The sequence below is a fragment of the Armigeres subalbatus genome, chromosome 3 (genome assembly GCF_024139115.2).
Source record: "Armigeres subalbatus isolate Guangzhou_Male chromosome 3, GZ_Asu_2, whole genome shotgun sequence".
NCBI lineage: Eukaryota > Metazoa > Arthropoda > Insecta > Diptera > Culicidae > Armigeres > Armigeres subalbatus.
In genome coordinates this window covers 51,322,055-51,341,309 of record NC_085141.1, presented here as the reverse complement: position 1 = coordinate 51,341,309, position 19,255 = coordinate 51,322,055, and the positions used below count along the sequence as shown (strand labels likewise).

The 19,255-nt window shown below is 37.4% G+C and overlaps 1 protein-coding gene across 3 annotated transcripts in view; it reads right to left on the bottom strand.

Moving 5' to 3' along the window:
* Positions 1-907: 907 nt before the first annotated feature.
* The window catches only part of LOC134227432 (zinc finger protein 704), a 302,312-nt gene continuing 283,964 nt past the window's right edge, over positions 908-19,255 (bottom strand). For all 3 annotated transcript variants that reach the window (XM_062708925.1, XM_062708923.1, XM_062708924.1), the window contains one exon: positions 908-10,929. In XM_062708925.1, coding sequence (XP_062564909.1) covers positions 10,519-10,929 — 411 coding nt within the window. In that variant the 3' untranslated portion in view covers positions 908-10,518. The remainder of the gene's footprint in view (positions 10,930-19,255) is intronic.

Genomic DNA, 19,255 nt, shown 5'->3' with positions numbered 1-19,255 from the left:
GAACACAAATTATAAAATACCGCAATTATTGGAGCACTGTACCAATAACTGGTGGTTTAATTTTGGAGCACAATAATGAATACTGTTGCGATGGCTTCCCGATGGCAAAAAAAGTAATTTTATAAGCTTTTGGAGACATCCACAAGGTAAGTGGAACAACATATGTATCGGTTTTAAGAGCCCAAACAATGATGGAAAGTGCTGAGTACCTCCACTATTGGGTCATTTACCCTATCAGAAGTGTGACTTGGTTGATGTTTCGGGAATGGTAGTTTTTGCATTACATACTGAATGGATCTTCCCTGGACAAGCTAGTATTTGTTTTCCGCCTTGTAACAAAACCGTGCGGATGTTCTGAAACATAGTTCAGGCAATTGTGGTTCTTTGCTATAGGCGTTGGCTACTTAATGCGGACCAATGAACTACCATGCGTTTCCACTAATCCCAATCAATTTTCTTTTTATGTAAATTAGGGGCGAGGTGGCCAGTGTTTTCTTGTTTCTATGTACAAAGGACTAATACCATCTTGCATTCAATTTTATCAGTGTCCTTATTGAGACATTGCGTCTCGCAGTTTAGTGTTGAATAACTTCCACTGTTATTATATACTCTTATGTCAAGAGAAGTCAAGAAAATGTTCTAGACCCAACCGGGAAATCAAACGCAGTCGCTTTCAATATGACCCTGTTTTGTAGCCGTTGGACTAAAAGGATTAAAAAAGGCCCCAAGGATCCCTCTGATGAGTTTTAATTGCCTAGTTTAGGGCTTAAACCGAACAAAATGTGAGAATCACACAGCTAACCCTTACAGGGCTTGGAGACATCAACTAGACCAGTAACATCAAGACACGAACCTTGGACGATTTCGGATGCTGCTTTTAGTAGAATCGCAAACACATTGCACATGATTACTTTTATCTAATACCGTGTATATATTTATAATATGTATAATATTGTATTACTTAAAACTAAAAAAAACTGTATCTCTTAAATCGATTGCGAACAAAATCATCTTTTTCTTCTTCATTTTCATCATCATTATGAATTTCTCATTTATCGTCATGACAGTTGTTGGATGCTGTTTGTTACTGTTATTGATTCATAATTTTGCAGAAATGTATTCACTCGTCATCCTCAACGCAATAATAGATCGCTCCATATTCCAAGCGGGTGGTGATCTTTCGCTTTTCTGTTTGCTTGCACAACTGTTGCATTATTCTTTCTTCGGATTTTTTTGTTTGTCTGTGAGTGACGTACTTATGTTTTGCTCGTTCAACTTTTTCATGTTTCAATCTCAAACCCGAAATATAGTAAAGGTTAGAACAGAAAGTCAGGTCGAAATTCTTACGATATGTACATCCAAAACAAAATAAATGATGAATCTGGGTGGGAGGCTGTTGGGGATCACGATGGACGAGGAGATGCGTATTCGGGGTACGGAGGGTTAACTAAACTCTACCAACTAAAAGCTATATATGTAGCGGAGAAAAAAAATATCTTTCCTTCTCGGTATTTGTGTGATTTACATGTTTCTATGTTTCTTTGCAGAATATACACATTTATATATTTGTAGATCAATTTTTCTTTGTCCCGGTTCGCCGTTTATGTATCTACAGAAGATGGAAAATTAAATTGGATAGCGATCAATAGTTTCGTTAGATGTAACACTTTTAGTTTTCCAGAACAATTCTCGCTACAGGTGGGACATCGCCAGCGCATTGCTGTCGCTAGGCGCGGACAGTACAAAGGGGGGCCGAAACATGTCGCGCTTCGCTTTTGTTTTGTCACATTGGCCGAATAGAGTGAATTGTCCTAAATTTCGAACGCGAAACAGCGAACATGCCCCGTACTCCCCCTTCCGATCGTCAACTGGCGGCGTGCCACCTGTTGGAGTTCCAACATCAAAGCTTTTTAGTAGTGTTTTTTTACTCAGTTAGTACGTGTTGGTAGTGTGGTTTTGAGTGTTTTTGTTGAGAATTTGCATTTTTTTTGGAAAGAGGTGAAATCTAATCGGTCATTGACATCCGAGTCGCTAGAGGGGGGCCTGCCCCCATGTGCTGGTCGTAAGTGAGTTTTTGAATATGTCAGAGTGTCACATGATTATATTTCTTTTCTTTTTTTTGACAGATAACTTCAACCGGGTTGCTTTGATTTATGTTTTGTTGCTATTTACATATCAAACTGTCTTCCGTGTGATGTTTGTTTACAAGTGTTGGTGTGTTTGTGTACTTTAGTTTCGTTTTTATTATTTTATTTTGTTTGTGGGTAGAAGAGGGTGTGTAAAATTATGCTAATTTTTTTTCACTATTCAGCTTCCGACATTCTAAAAATAAATAAATAAAAATAATGTTAACAAAAAGGAAATAAATGTATATGAATATATATTTGTAAGTCTAAGATTGTGTATCTATGTGTAAAAATAATTATTTCCTAGAAACATATCCAGTATTTAGCGCCCGGTAATTGCGGCGTTAGTTGTTTTCAATTTTACATTCAAGACAAAGAATTTTATAAAAAAAAAATGAATTTCATATTACGAAACTTATGATTCTACTTTTTTGAGATATATTTTTGAATTACTCGATGCATCCGATGTACTGATTGAATATGCAGTAGAAAACGAAATAGAAAATCAATAATTTCATCTATTTACATGATTTTGAAAAAGTTCTGAAAAAACATCGAAAAACAAGAAACAAATAGATATGCAGCTCAGAGATCGATGCTGATTTTTTTTAGAATGGTTCAGAATCATCATATTTTATGAAATCATACAAATCTTAATGAGTTTCAATGTTTCGGTCTTTTTGAATGTCGAATTGAGAAGAACTTGCGCCACCATTAATCAACGTAAAACACCGGATAGTTATTTGTAAATGGTACACGTTTCTCTTACTTTCTTGCCTTCCATCTCTTACGTCTCCTTAATTCGTAATTTAATGGTTTTGCTTATAGAATATATAAAAAAATATAATAAACGACGCGGGTTGTTGAAATTCCGCGCTTTTGCTGGTGCAACAGAGATGATAATCGGAAAAGTTTCGTTGGAGCACTCTTCCGGAAATAAAAATATGAATAATCTTAGGTATAAATGGCCCATAAATAAGATAAAAAATAGTACAAGATCCTTACAGCGGCACACGTTCGAAACTAACCTCCCGTAAAAAAAAACAAAACCGCAAATGTTACCGCTGTGAACCAACGTGTGTAATCGCTGTTTTTGTTGTATTTACCGTAACTTATCATAATGAGAAAGACGCTGTAGTGACTTTTAATGATAACGTTTATATTTAATAAGCAATATTTGCCCTTGTGAATCAATATTTATTGTAGCATTAAAGATTGGTTCATCCGCTGAATTGCGCAAATATTCAAAAGTTTATATGAACAAAAATCTAAATAAAGCATTGTATTGAGAGAAAAAAAAGCTTCTTCTAATTGTATTGTGTGAGAGTGTTGTGTAAATCCTCTTCATCGGTAACCAAAAAATACTGAAATTACTTCACTTCCTGCTGCGACTTCTGTGCTTTTCTAATGCATTTTAAGAGCGATCATATCACCTCAAGGCTTGTTCAGATCACCACTACTTCCTTCCGCGAATTCGGCATCTTTCGAGTAACTGTTTGGAAATCCTTTCGTTTAGACCATTGGCCATTTTAGCTGTGAAATTAGAATCTGAAACTGTCAGATTTAATCGTGTTTATGATTTTTGTCGCTCTTATGGCAAAATAATTAAATTCATTTAGAAAATTTTAATTGTCAATGTCACTATTTGACAATTGGAATGATGATTTCTGAATTTCGATAAGAACACGCATTGCAAAAGCACAGACAAACAGACGTAACAGCTTGAACATTTTTCTGAAAAATCCATCGCCCAACTGCTCTACCACCATCTTGCGAGCATGTTACACGAAACGATGTTTCGTATGACATCGTCACCAGAAGGCGCTGGAGTGAAATGTCAAACCCGAAGGATTACGACACTAGCGCCTCTAGTTGTGAATTGCGCAATCAATCAAATTCAAATGGATCGTTGAAGTCATGGTCGATGGTAATTTTCTAGTGTTACGTCTGTTTGTCTGTGGTAAAAGGCTTTCTTTTGTTTATAACTTTTCATTGCAAGGGTAAAAATTGTTGAAATTTTGAATAAAACTGCTTTAGAGTGTGATGTTTACATGTGAAAAAAATCTTTACAATCTGTCAAGTGGTTATTGAGATGGCTTCCAAGCAAGAAGTGCTTCGACAAAAAATGTGGGCGCGGTCGTGGAAAATCGTGAAACGGTTGGGAATCGACAATTCGACCGTGGTCCGTGTGGTAAAATCGTTCAAGGAGACCCAGACGACCCAGCGGCGAGCTGGCAGCGAAAGAAATGCCAAGACAATCGACCCCGTGATCGCAAGGAAGGTGAGAGCTTGCTTCAAGCGAAATCCGAACCATTCGATGTGGGACGTGGCCAAGGTAGTCAATTCTTTGGTCTAACTCGTCCACGAATGATTAGTGCAGCCGAAATGCATCGTAATGGATGACGAGACGTACATTAAAGCGGACGCCAAACAGATCCCCGGTCTGGAGTTTTCCATCGGCAAGTCCCGCCTGGATGTTCCGGAGAAGTTCCGAAAGACGAAGGTCTGTGGGTGCGGCAATATCAGCAAGTCGTGCATATTGCTCGGCACCATCATCGGCCAAACAGATGACTGCCTCCAGAAGCGCCTACTGCCCTTCCTCCGGTTCCACGAAGGTGACGTTTGAACATCAGCTGATTTTATCGTTAATTGACAGTTTTTCTATGAAAGTGACAGCTTCGGATTTTAACGGTCTGTTCAGCGGTTGTAAACAAGCACAGTCTCGGCAGAGTCACATGAAAAGGCGTATTGAAAGCTCCACGAAACGTTGAAAATCAGCAGATTATGCCGTCATCTGACAGTTCTTCTATAAAAGTGACAGTTTTATCTTTGTATGGCTGTTCAGCAGTTGTCAAGAAGACAGTGTCAAAATTGCCATATAAAAAAGCCAAAGATGCGGTGGAGAATTGGTGACCGATGTTACTCGAAGAATGCCGAATATATTTGTGTGTATATTGCAAACAAATCATTTCTCTGTGGAAAAACGCTCTCAAGTATTCTCATTATTTGTTCATTTTAATAACACATTCATCTCCACTAGGTTTACTTATAAGTCATTTATATTACTATAATCTAGCTTTAATTTTGAGGTGTGAAAAATTACGGGACTACTTACGGGGAGTCGACTTTCTACGGATCGAAGGAAAAAAAGTTTCATAAGTTTTCCATTCCTATAAACACACACACAATTTGAATCATGTCGCTATGATTTTAACACACAATACAGTCGATTATTTTGATTTTCCCTCCGCTATTGTTCGTCACACATTCGTTATACACACGCACACATACAGGTTGAACGGTGTCATATTTGCGTGGATTTCGCTCTCATACAATAGTCACTTAAGAGTAATAGAAATTGCTTGTTCACGCTTCTCGGTACGTCGTAAATGAGACTCAGCGTCATAACAGCAACTGGCCTCGTTGTTTGTATTGACTGGCGTCGGCGTGTGCATGCCCATGGCCTTCTCAGATCTGCTCAAACTGGACGCGTCGATTTTTCGTATGCGTATGCGTGCGTGCGAATGTCAACCGTTTCGCTTTACTTTCGTACTGAATGTAGGATAATATTCGTATGATTTTTTTTTGGTTTTAAAATGTGTGGAGGGATATCGAACAATTGCATATTCTGGGCGTGGTTGTGTACTTCAGCTCTTGTATTTTTTGATCAATGTTTCATTGTTGTTGGTTGAATATTTGTTACAAGCAGTTTTTTTAAAAGCGTAACAAGTAGGGAAAAGATTTTATCGTCATTCTTTATAAAAAATAATTGCTTACAAAAACCGTACACCTATAGGTTCGTTAGTAGATTTATTTTCATTTCGTAAATTGATGTTGCTCACACATACATAATTGTGATAATCAGCTGCTGTTCAGCACTACCCGAAAAAATAATGTTTCTGCAAAATTTCACTACTTTAATTACCAATGAAGGTTGACTATGGTTTACATGTCTTTCTAACTTCATACGTTTGTACATATAAATAGGCAAAAAAATTTAGTCTTTTAATTCATGGGTTTACCCCTTCTCCGAGGCATCCTTACCATCCTGCGCACGGAGGCTTCACTAGTTGAGTCACTAGTCATTCAGAGTCATTAACAAGATCCACGATGTTCTCGTTCATCAAATTGCATGTGTGTTTGTGTGTCGCAAATGTTACGAAAACCATACAAACAAAATTGAATAAAAACAGCAACATTAGGATGTCTGACTTTCAATCCATGATGCACCATCGGAATCGCTCAAATGTGAGCGAGTTGCGTTGGTGCCATTTCCAAGTCAAAGTAATCATTCGACTTCTTGTGACAACGAAAGGCTAATAAACGTCAAACAGCCATATTAGCAATCAGTTTACCTTCATTTCCCGTGCATTAATTAGATAAGAAAACACAAAATTTGCTTTGCTTCATCGATTGTCAATTGATGGATCGGATGGGCGTAATTCCACTGGTGTTGCTGTCAGTTGATGGCTTTTCACTTTTTAGTCGATTGCTTCGATTGATCCGCCCCTCGGATTTCAGTACATATGAAGTTTTCTTTTGAGGTTAAGATTTGGATGATCAGTCATATTTGAACGCCATCATTCATTATTTTTTTCGATTGCGCCTCAAAAGAATTTATTATCTTTATTGCCATATAATATTTATATGCATTCAGCTTCTGCTTTCTTCATACGCAAACTATCGATTAGGATTACGTTCGTTTTATATGTAGGGACAAAAGGTAAAATCTTTGGAATATGTTCATCTGCTTATATCTGGTTCTGGATTTTTGATTTACAGTTGGGATCCGTTCTCGGGGGAAATACACAATACACACACAGCAGGGAAGAAGCTCCCGTGGAAGTGGGACAGCAGGTTTCCGGTTCTATTGAAGGCGGCTATCCGCGAGAGATCATTATTTGATTGGATTGCGCCATTTTTAATCTAGATTTTACGTACGATCTTCTTACTAATGGTTATTTTTGCCTTCGTAGTCTGTAATTATTAACGTTTATTGAGTGAAGAAAAAACAGGGTTTCATGACAACCGTGATTTTTTATGTTCTTTTGTTTCTCTTTGCCGTAGGTGGCACTGTCCTTTTCCGTTTAATTCGAAACTTTTTTTTTTAGAATCCCTGAGGAAAAATGATATTAATGTTTCTACCCAGCGCTTCCTGCTCTCCAAGCGGGTCCAAAAACGAGGAGATGATAGTCCACTGTAAAATGTTGTTACAGGCATAAATTTCGATATTTGGGCGCCAAACTTGACCAACTATCAGTTCATATGAATTTGTACACACGCTAAGCCAGTCCTACGCAGATTTTTCATGTTATTCCCTTCAAAGTATAACTTCTGCGAATTGCGAAGAGTGTGTGATGAAAATCATAAACAATCTGAGCAGATCTTACTAAGCGTGTAAATATTCAACGAAGGACTGACGGCATAGTACGAGCTGGAATAATGGCGCCCAATAAAATATTTAAACGATCAACTTAAGTATGACCGAAATTCGTCAAAACTGATTCCAACTTGACAATCTATCAGTCTGATGTCACGAAATTACATAAATTGGTATCTTTTGAATGAACGAAAATCATTTTAAAGCCCTTCGGGCGCAGTCTGTCCCCCGTAAGCAACAGGGCATTTACTTCGTTCATTGCATAAAACAAAACATTCCCGACCAGACGACTAGATTGGTTTGAAAAAGAACACAACCGCTACAACTACACTTAAACTTCGAATTGCAACCATTCCCCAGAACAATAAATAAAAACAACAAAAAACCCGTTTATCACAGAGTAGGAAGCGCGCTAGCCATTTGCGTTTTGTTTTTTCGTCGTTTTTTTTTTCGCTGGAAACAACCGGGAAGAAGCACCGCTACTTCTCCGCAAAATCTCCTCTCCGCACCCAGCAGAGAGCCACCGAAGGCGCCGGGTCGGAGCGCGGCCGAAGTGTTGCCAGTATCACAGAACAAAACTTTCAATTGCGGCTCGGTTGTCGCCGCAAATTCGAGACACTTCTTCCTCGAATTTAGCAAACAAAGAGTAAAATAAAAAGATTCTCGGAGGTTCTAACGTAACGGGAAACAAAACCGTATCAAGTGGGAATCTCTAACACGATGACAACATGGGAAAAACCGGAGAAATACTTTCAGCCGTGGATTTAAACGTCCTTTGTTTTCCTGGAATTCATATCACAATTTTACCTGTTGTCACACAATTTTTAAAATGGTAGTTTTCGAACAACTCCTTAGTTTACAGTCGCACACGTGTTTTGCTTCGATATATTCTTAAAAATTACGTAAAGTTTATCCTTACTTACAGCGTGTTGCCGCGCTGGCGTTGTTTTTAAATCCTAGGGTCACTTCGACGTCGGCGGTGCCTTCTAGTCGATCTACCCCCACCTACTTGAGTTGACTTTCTTTTTCTCAGTTGGTTGGTTACTCTCTTTGATGTTTCACTTTACTGTTTACCATGGAAAACACGTCGAATAGTTGGGTTAACACATACATTATCGTTTGGATTTTGTTTTTGTTATTTGCCTGTTTTCGTATTATGTTGCGCTAATTAGTCATTTTTTAAACTTTAATGGTTGGTTTGCTTTCGCTTCAATGTAAATTTAAATTTACTTTTTTTTTTTTGCATTTTTGCTTTTATTTTTAACATTATTGGCAGTGGTTTCATTCGCATTTTTTTCTCATTTAAGCGCGCACCAACACACACCCCAATATTGTTGTTGATGATGTTTTTAATTGTGATGTTACGTTGTTTACAGCGGCACGGAGTGTTACGTGCCGCAAGGCGGGTGTGAGTGTGTGCGTTCAAGTTGTCAAGATGTGTCGACACCGAAGCAGAGCACAAGCTCTGATATGATGGTCAGTTCTTTGTTTACTAACACCCCCTGCTGTTCAATTGGAGGGGCTGTCATTTGATGTTATGGTTGTTCCATCATTTTGCGTATTGGTTTTTTTTTCATTATTAAAAACTAAATCAGCCTTTAAAAGTCTTGTTGCATTTTTTTTATTAGTTACGGATGTCCTTTCCATAGTTTTTGATCGATTTTAATGTTACTTCCAATGTTCAAGTAATTCGATAAAGAGATAGACAATCATTCAAAAGCCAATTGGTTCGTCCTTCCTGTTCTCTTCTGTTCAGATCGGTAGCACGCACGATCGAGGTCGGGTTTTGCTCGGTAAAGTGATGGAATGGAATCGTTCACTGTCGACTTTGATGTTTGCCAACACTGCCAAATGTCAGATCCATTTTATTTCTTTAATGTCATATGTATGTGTTTTCACATTGTTTTACTGTGTCTGAGTTTTTGTGTGTGAGAGAGAGGTGGAGACTGGAGAAAAACCGTTTAGCATGTTACAACATTTAGCGCACTTGTGTATTATAATAGGCAATAGTTTCAAAAATCAACAAAAAAGAATAGATTGAACAACAGCGATGCTTACGTTTCAGTTTTAGTACGATTTACTTTTCAATTAAACATATTTACACAGTGTGTGTTTGTAACAGTGTTTTAATAAAAAAAATCACAAGCGGTTGCAATTTGAAGCTTCTAAAACTTTTTTGTATCCAATGATAAAAATTAGCTTTCAACGTCTGTGGGGTGTAAAATTTGAAAAATATGAAATGCTTAACAACGTGCAGGATAGATTTGATTTTGGTTTTAGAGTCACACTATTGTTCTGATAATGGTACTTATTGTAGTAGTTGTTGTTGTGGTTTGTTGGTATAAAAATATGTTCTATTTCTGCAATGACGTTCTGTTTTCCCGGTCTCCGGTATTTGTGTTTTTTTTTTCAGTGTGTGTTTTTTGTTATATCATGCTCCAGATCAAATCTGCCTCTGCTTCTATACAATTGTCTCGGGTATCGGGCTGCGACTTTTCCACTTGCGCTGGCTGAGAATATAAATAGCTAACATATACACTCAATAGAACCTACAAACTATCTCTTTACGAATTGATGTCCATAATTTTTTCGCATTTTCCTGTCATTTTCTGTCTTTATATCATAAACACTCTTATCAACATTCTCGCTAAAATATATCACGTTTCTATATGTACAACAGTGCACGCGTGCGACCACTGCTCACTAACACACTCACACGACAATGCGTACTACTCGCTCTCACTAAACCATTTACGCCATTTTATCGCGCAACCCGTCACCACGCACGCATCAGACTGATTGCTGCTGTCGGTGATGATGGTTGCTGCTATTGTTGTTGTTGCTGCTGCTGCTGCTGCTGTGATGCTGCTGATGTTGTTGCTGATGGTTGTGGTGGTGGTGGTTTGCCACCGCAGCCGCTAGGGGCGCTGTTAGCGCAGCAGGCTGCGATTGCGGTGAAAGGGCTGACGCCGACGCCGTCGCCGGCGGCGGTGGCTTCCGCGACTTGGACGATCAGTCCCCGAAGCGGCTGCAGGCCTTCTTCCACTTGCACTGGGTGCACCACTGGTCTTTGTGGTCCATTCCGTACACCTTGCGGCACTTTTTGTTCTCGCCCCGCGTTCGGCGGTTGGGTGACAGGGGCGAACGGTTGCTGCCCGCCGAGCCCGGGCTGGATCCCGACGTGACGAACGAGCCGGCACCGCTGAGCGGCTGCACCTGACCGGTGCCGGACGACCCGGTACCACTGATGCCGCTGAGCGCGGACTGCTGGTGGTAATTGGTACCGCCGGGGGAGAGCTGGATCTGGCTGAGCTGTTGCTGCTGTTGGTAGTGATGTTGTTGAGCTATTTGGTTTGAGTAGTTTGGCGATGGGTATGGGTAGGACGGGCGGGGCGACAGACGGACGTGCTTCTGGGGTGAGGCCTGTGGAAGAGAAGACGACGGCGGGAGAGACGAATTAGTTCAGTTTTTCAATTATGGGTGCTTTTGAACTGGACTGCATTTTGAGCTTTTGAAGCCCAACTTAGAAATCGCCAAAAACGAAAACAAATTTTAGTCTATAATACCAGAACAGAAGACATTGAAACGATGGCGATTCTATCGCTTAGCGACTGCGATTTTGTCACCGTCGGAAATTGTAAGGAATGCATCATGTGTGATGTGGGGATGGAGGCGCGTGGTACAACATAGGTTGTGTCGTCGTGATGGTATTTTTCATTGCAAAGTTATTCCAGTTAGAAGTTCATCTAGCAATTTTCTGATTTAGTTTTCAATGTCTTCTGTTCTGGTGTTTCAATGCATTTTTCAAGTATTTAGCTTTACCAAATTTAGGCCAAGCTTCTCTTTTTAATCTGTCTCAAACACGAATAATAATTGAAAAAAAAAAAAAATTTCGTCACATTTGATATGCTTGTCATTGTCCCATGGTGGTCTAGTAGCCTAGAAATTGAATATATCGACATAAGGAGAGAGAATCCTGAACAAAATATGACCAGAACAAATCGAGATAGCGAGATATCGAGATTGGGAGGCTAACGAGATGTAGAAAGAAAAGAAATATCGAAATATAGAACATCGAGATGTAGAGTGTCGACTGTAATACACTGTTTGATAGGATTTTTCATATTTGATAAGACGTGGAATCGGTAAGCAATACGTGAATACGAAGTTAAGCAAGGTTCAGTAATATAAGAGGAAGAGGTCATCAGTAAAGGGGAGGACTCACGTACTTTTCATTTTAGAAGACGCACAGCTTGATCAACAGCGAATCGTAAATATTCGTCATGATACAGAGAGCCAAAAATCACCACTCCTGTACATTGACGGACGGGTACTTTAACAGTCTCACTGCGTCTGAAAACAGCTTAAGGCCTCTTACGGTGTCATTCAGAATGGCTACCTTGCGGCTCACCAACACAATCTTACAATTACCCACCTTCTCAATCCGATTAGCACTAAGCAGCTTATTTCCGTTACACCTGATGTTTCTTTCACTAGAAAAAGTATCAGAACTAAGTTTGAATCTCAATCTACATGTTGGTAAATTATCGAATCATTCAGCGCTTATTGAGCGTCGATTCAATACAAATAAAACTAAGTGAAAAAAAATTCCTCCTCCCACCGCGCATGCGTTGTTGTCGTCGGTTGCACGTCGCCGGCAGCGTCGTATGCAAGCAATCTTTGATCATTCCCTATCGCAGCAGGAAAAACATGTAAAATATCGAAAAAATAATAAATCTCCTTCCAATCTGTTATCTACTAATGTAATAATATTATTATTATTCTACTTTGGGATTTCTTGAAAAATGAAAGCGAAAACGTAGTAAATTTTAATTATGCTATTTGTGTGTTTGAACAGCTGACAACAATGTCCTAAGATACATAAACAGCCAGCATAATGAAAACATAACACATAAATATCAACGTAAATTAATGCAAATCTGTTGATTTTCGGATTCATTTCGATAGTTTATGACATAGCTAGTTAAACCGTATTGCGTAATTCTGAGTGCAACTCAGACTGAAATAAATCACATTAATCCAATGTTTACGGTGATCGGATGTTAGCAAAAAAGGGTTTATTTTTGTCTGCCTCAAGTTTGTCTGTGTCAAGTTTCTCACCACTACTAATATTGAGTTGATGATTTTTATGGCACAACTACAGAAAGATTGGAGTGCCACCGCAAGTCACCTTAACTATTGGATCTGCGATGTGATAGTGCACCATTGCTTGGCATATTGGTCTTCAAGTAATGCCAAAAAGCGAAGCGAAAAGCTTCCAGGAAGACGTCATAAAACCATAAAAAGGAGACTGGAATGTTTGAATACGCGAATGTATGGGGCTAATTTTGGTATAAACAGTGCGAGGAGGCGTGTGGAGACGCGCGGTACATCTTAGGTGAGATTCGCTGAAGATTTCTAGACTGTTGTTGTTCAGAAAAATCCATTTTCCAAATTTAATGGCGTGTTTACGTCGAGACTAAGAATTTATTTATTTTGACTGAGAATTTTATTTTTGCAAATCTGACAAAATTAGTCGAAAACCAGAATGCAATAATCAGATCGGATAATTTTTTTAGTGAATTCGAGATTCTTAAAAAAAACTTATTGGATTCATAAAACACTCTAAAATTTTTTTTTGTGGTACAGTATGTAAAAAAAGTTTATCCATCCCTCCTACCAATTAACTTTTGTTTGCTTTTTTTCTGGTGAAAAACAGTCTAATTTGACGAACGCTCCTCCATGATTCACCAATTTATGTCTATTTATCACATTCTACATTAAAAATACACACACACACAAACTTAGTTTTTATTTCTTCAGCTCGGCAAAAATCCGCACAGCCTTGCGCCAGCAAATATAAAACTAATATTCTGGAAAAAAATGACGTTTGTTAGCTGATTTGAGCAAATTATTTGCTGATCTTCAGCAATTTTGACGGAAACCTCGGCAAAGAATAAGTTTGCTGAGTTCCCGGTGAAAAAATGAAGAGTGCAGATTTTATATATTTTCTTGAGATTTTATGTGATAAACTAACTGTATGTACCCAGCCTTGCCCGAAATTGCCAGTTTGATTGATACGCAGTTTTATTTACATTCAGAAAATGATAAAACCAATTGGTCAACAGGGTTATTGGCAAATAATGTTATTGATACTTTATCATATGATTAAAATAAGGCAGACTTCATTTAAAAAAAAATCGCGAAATAATTTTTTGTTATAATCTAAATAAAATTTTCGGGGAAAATGTCGTTTTCAGGGAAAGGGGGCGGTCTGGGTCCTTCGGCATAAAGTCATTTTGCATTGTGCCATTTGGCATTATTTAGTACCGAGAGAGAAAAAGTTTTATTTGATGTATTTTTTCACGTAGATAAAGTAGATCGATGAATATTCTGATAAATATAGACTGAAGGTAGGCATTTTTCAAAAATGCAAATGAACGAAACAGCAGAACTTCCGATGAAGGGATCACATCCATCATTAACTTATTCCAGACAAACGCCTACTTCCAAAGAAGGAATCACATCCACCGATGCCTTATTCCTTGGCAAATACAATGATTCTTAAAGAAAGTATCAAGCCCACCATCGACTTATTCCCGGAAAACACCAACTTTTAAAGAAAAAAACAAATACACCGTTGCCTTATTCGTAGCAAACGACTATTTTTGAAGAAGGAATCGACCCACCGTAGCCTTATATTCTGGAAAAACGCCTACCTTTAAAGAATGAGTCACATCCATCGTTTTCTTATTCCGATCAAATGTATACTTCTCAAGATGGAATTACATCCACTATCATTAATTTCTTTGCTTTTCACTGAGCACATTATGATTTCGATGGAGGATAAAAATTATTATTGCCCTATATCTAGTTTTTTTTTTAAATTATTATTATCGGACGGAGTAACTTCCACCAATGCGGCTTTATTCCAGCACCATTCAATAAAATAAATATTTTATTTAACACAAAAGATATGCCAAACGTCCGGTATGCCAAATGACCATTACTTTTACGCTGTTCACAATAATACCAAATGTCCGTTGTGCCCTTTAGGGATATATAATTTTCAGGGTGATATTCGGAAGACATTCTATTCATTGAAGGAGTTATTTTTTGGAAATGTTATTTGCGAGAAAATGTTATTGTCGAGGAATTGCTATTTTTAGGTGCAATTGGTTTTCGGGGAATTGTACAATCTCAAGGAACCTCGGATGAACCAAAGAATGGTATTTTAATTATGCCTAACATCCATTATGCCTAACATACATTATGTCTAACATTATTATACTTAACATACCTACTCTTTTCCCTAATGACCGTACCATCCCATCTATAATCGCTTGTTGAAGATAGAGATGAGGAGTCCCAATATTGATAAAAATCGGTTAAGGCGTTGCGGAATTATCCTGAATTTTTCGTCTTCGAAACAATACACAACCCCAATCACCTCCCACATTCTAAATGACCCATTCAACCCTCCTTATAATTGTTTCCTTGGGAAACAAAATACGTGGTTTGAATTTGGTTTAAATCGAACCATTCGCTAAAAAGTTTAAAAAAATTGTTCGTTTCATGAATACTCCCTCCCACCCATTCATCTTTAACAACCTAAAACAGTCTTTATTAGACATAGAATATGTGTTCCCAATTTGGCAAAAATCAATCGAATCGATCGATAGCTAAACAATACACCTCCCCCACACCCTTCTCCTCTTTGAATAACACTCCCACCATCACTATACACAGGATTCTGTTTTTACACGATTTTTTGCTCGTATTTTTGATTGTGTGACTTTAATTTACCACGAAAATCTTCGCAACATGTTTCAAAAATCCTGAATAAATCAAAGAAAAATCACATGATTATTAACTAATGTGCCTTAAATATTTAGGATGATTGGAAAATTGAGAAAATGTAAATCGTGCGGTAAGATGCGCGGCTATAAAGCAAGACAATGCTGAGGGTGGCTGGGTTCGATTCCCGGTGCCGGTCTAGACAGTTATCGGATTGGAAATTGTCTCGACTTCCCTGGGCATAAAAGTATCATCGTGTTAGCCTCATGATATACGAATGCTGAAATGGTAACTTGGCTTAGAAACCTCGCAGTTAATAACTGTGGAAGTGCTTTATGAACACTAAGCTGCGAGGCGGCTAAGTCCCAGTGGGGGATGTAATGCCAATAAGAAGAAGAAGAAGAAGAAGAAGAAGAAGAAGATGAAGAAGAAGAAGAAGTAATAATAGCACCAAAAACAATTGCGAACCCACTAAAACTTTTCGAATTAACCAATAGAACATCTTTTGTTTGACAAAATTCCGTTCATGTTTCATCAAAAACCATTTCCTACTATGCAAAGCAGTATTCAATCTCCCATCACAAGAAGTTGATAAACCAATGCAATGCACCATGCGTCTCCATATGTTTGTATGCTTATACGTCGAACATGTTCAAAGCTTGTTGACATAAAAAGGAATAAATCTCCAAAAGTAATAAAATTACGAACTAGGTGTCTTCGACAAAGTATTTCCAGGGAACTTTTGCTACAACTCTCTCGAAGGGATATACCTTGCACGTTGTTAAGTGGAAAAAATAAATTTTTCATCTCACTTTTAGGGGGATAGATCCTACCTTTAAAGAAGCGTTACATAATTAAAGTACTATGTATTAAATAAACGCACTAAAAACATGATTTGTACACCGCAGAAAAAAGGTTGCTGATAGCAAAGAAGGAACATTTTAAGATTCCTACTACATATCGAAATAAACCCTAGGAGGGAGGTAAAAATTACGTGATCAGCACGTTACCCACTTCCCCACAGTGTTTGACAACAAGCATAAGTGTAAAATATTTAAATTATTTGCTTTTTTGGTGCAAACCACTACAAATTGAATGTGATTAGTTTAATTGTATTCTAATGGTCACCTGTGAATCAAAATCTCCCGAAAAAAGAACAATTTTGTAATTATTTTATGAATGCAAAATTAGCTTCTCACGTAAACTTAAACGACAGTTCAAGTGTTAACCATGTTAGTGTACGTATTACTGTCATACCTCCATGAGTCGATATTGAAGAAACTGTCGACTCATGGAAATATCGAGATGTGGAATATAAAATCCTTAAGAAGTTGTTTGAAGGGATCAACCCAGACCCATCACAACCCAGAAAATATTTTTCAATATAACATCATTTGCTTCCATGAGCCGATATTGAGTCATAGAACATCGACTCATGGAGGTTTGACTGATACAGATTTGACCATACTGATAGTGTGAACATTAAAATATATTTCTGCACTTTTGTTACGGTGTGGTTAAAACTGTAAATTATGTATCATTACAAGACTTACCCCCTGTTTTACACTTCCCCCAGTGTACCTTATAGGTTTTGCAATTTGAACATGTTAGTTAAAATGTATCACAATTGTAATTATTTCATCGAATTACTGTAAGTTTTTGTTTTGTTCAACTGTCAAAACCACTTATAATTGAAATTGAATTGCTAATAAAAGAAAATTGACACATTACATTCAAGTTAAAATTACAAAGTTTGTGATCATGGCTATTTTGGATGAAAATTGGCTTTTGTGAAATCAATGCAGCACCACCGTGCAATATATGTCATTTATGAACAGTGCAGCTGTTGTCCTGGCAAACACCAGATTCCCGGAATTTGAAAAAAAAAATCGTAATTTTGTAATCCGTTAGGACTGTTAAGAGAAATACATGTGATGTTTGCCTCATGTCTGTGATATTAGCTTCAAGCTGTCCCTGGATGATTTTAATTTTCAATACTCAACACTCTAATCTAGTCTAGTCTAGACTACACATTCACAGCCAGCTCGTGAAAGACAGGCGTTTAGTGCAGTTTCGTTGAATCCCGACTAATTATCGAAATCCATTCTTACAAAAATACTTTTCTGTATATATCCCTTGAAAAGAAGAAAAAAAAAGATGCTTAAAATATGTTAATATATGTTGCGTCCACCCTCATGAGCACAGACGAGTGCTCAATCTACTATGAAAGCGTTAGGTTGGCCTTATTGTACTCAATTTGATACTGCATCCGCCCTCGTGAACTTGGACGAGCGTTACAAAACAGATATACAACATAGAATAAATTACCATTTTCAAAAACAATTCACTGGGTATCAACAGTACTGACAATCGATGAATGGGAGGGTCTGTATACTCAACATAAAAGCAAACGTCAGAAAAGCATGCCATCTCTATCTCATAATCTTGATAAATAGCTCCTCAATCTATGTTTGTGTATGGTCATAGCAACATGGATTGACAAATAATTGTACAAGTCCTAGAATCAACTCACGAAAATCAAATGGAAAATGCATTTTTTTGTGAACCAACGCGCTATTAGACTTAGTTGATCCAACTTCAATTAACCAAAATCCAACTCTGAAGTGAGATGATCATTGGTAAGAGTCATGTAAACCTAGTTGGATCACGAAAAGCCCTATGGCCGAAGTTCGGATCAAGTAAAACGGAACGGAATGTAAAACTTCGAAAAGGCGCAAGGTCAAAGTTGTAAAAAGGGGGTTGAGAATTGTCTATTTTGGCGTCATGTAAATTGCAAATTAACTCAGTGACGTAAAAAAAACTATACGCTCTATAGATCAGCCTACTTAAATCGATCTAACGTTTCTTTTCTTACGAAAGTCAGTTTTATTTGAATATATTTTTATATATTGATTTTTGAGGTATACTTTGTATAGGTCACATTTGAGGGGGTCAAACGCAAAGGGGTGTTAGTGACAAAATGTTAGTTTTGAGAAAAATGGGGGCAATTTTTTATATTTCTTTGCTTTATATAAATTGTATGGAAGTCCAACAAATTAATAACTTTCTATGAAATTTTCACATTTTTTTATAAACATCGTACAAACTATATCAACATATTGCCGCAAAGCTTGAGAATCAAAAGATTTTTTGCTGTAGCCAACTCAATTTTGACAAAAATGTCACTTATACCCCTTTGCTTCTAACCCCTCATTTAAAACTTTTAAAAGCACATCTTTTTGTTGAAAACCCATGAACTTATCTCGTTTATTTAACAACTTAGAGCTGTTTTTCGATAAAAACCTTTTTTTTTCGAAATTGAATAAAACGCTTTAAACAAAAAACGCTCTCCTAGTTTTTGCACCATAAACGAAGAAAATAAAAGAACAGAAGCAGATTGAAAATTGGTTTGCTCCATTTTGAAATATTCGCATTTGAAAAAAACATGGTTTTCATAGGAAAACTTAAAAAACTTTTTAGTTATACGGAATAGATCCATGGTTCTTTGACAAAATTGAACGTTTTCAAAAGTTCTAAAAGTGATCAAAACTAAGTTTTTGCGAGAAATAAAAGTATAAAAAGTTATGAGAAGAAAACCGATTTTTAGGGACCGCCCTAACGTATTTATTTTAAAAGCTTATAACTTGTGAACAATAAGTATAGAAAAATGTTTTTTTCAGCAAAGTTGTGCAAAATTAATTGCACTACAACTTTGTGCAACATTTCCAAAGTCTAAAGTCCAAAGTCTACTGGAAAATTAAAAAGGTAATATTGTGAACTTCTGACATATAGGTATCACCCTAATTAATAGAGGTAATAAACTATAGAGGAAGATTGTCGCTGTTGTCACTGGTGAAACATCTTTTGCTGGCGAGGATAGGGCGCTAAATGTCAACGAACGAAAATTCAGTACGTTTTGACAGTTGTCTACCCAACATGTTTGCGAACGAGA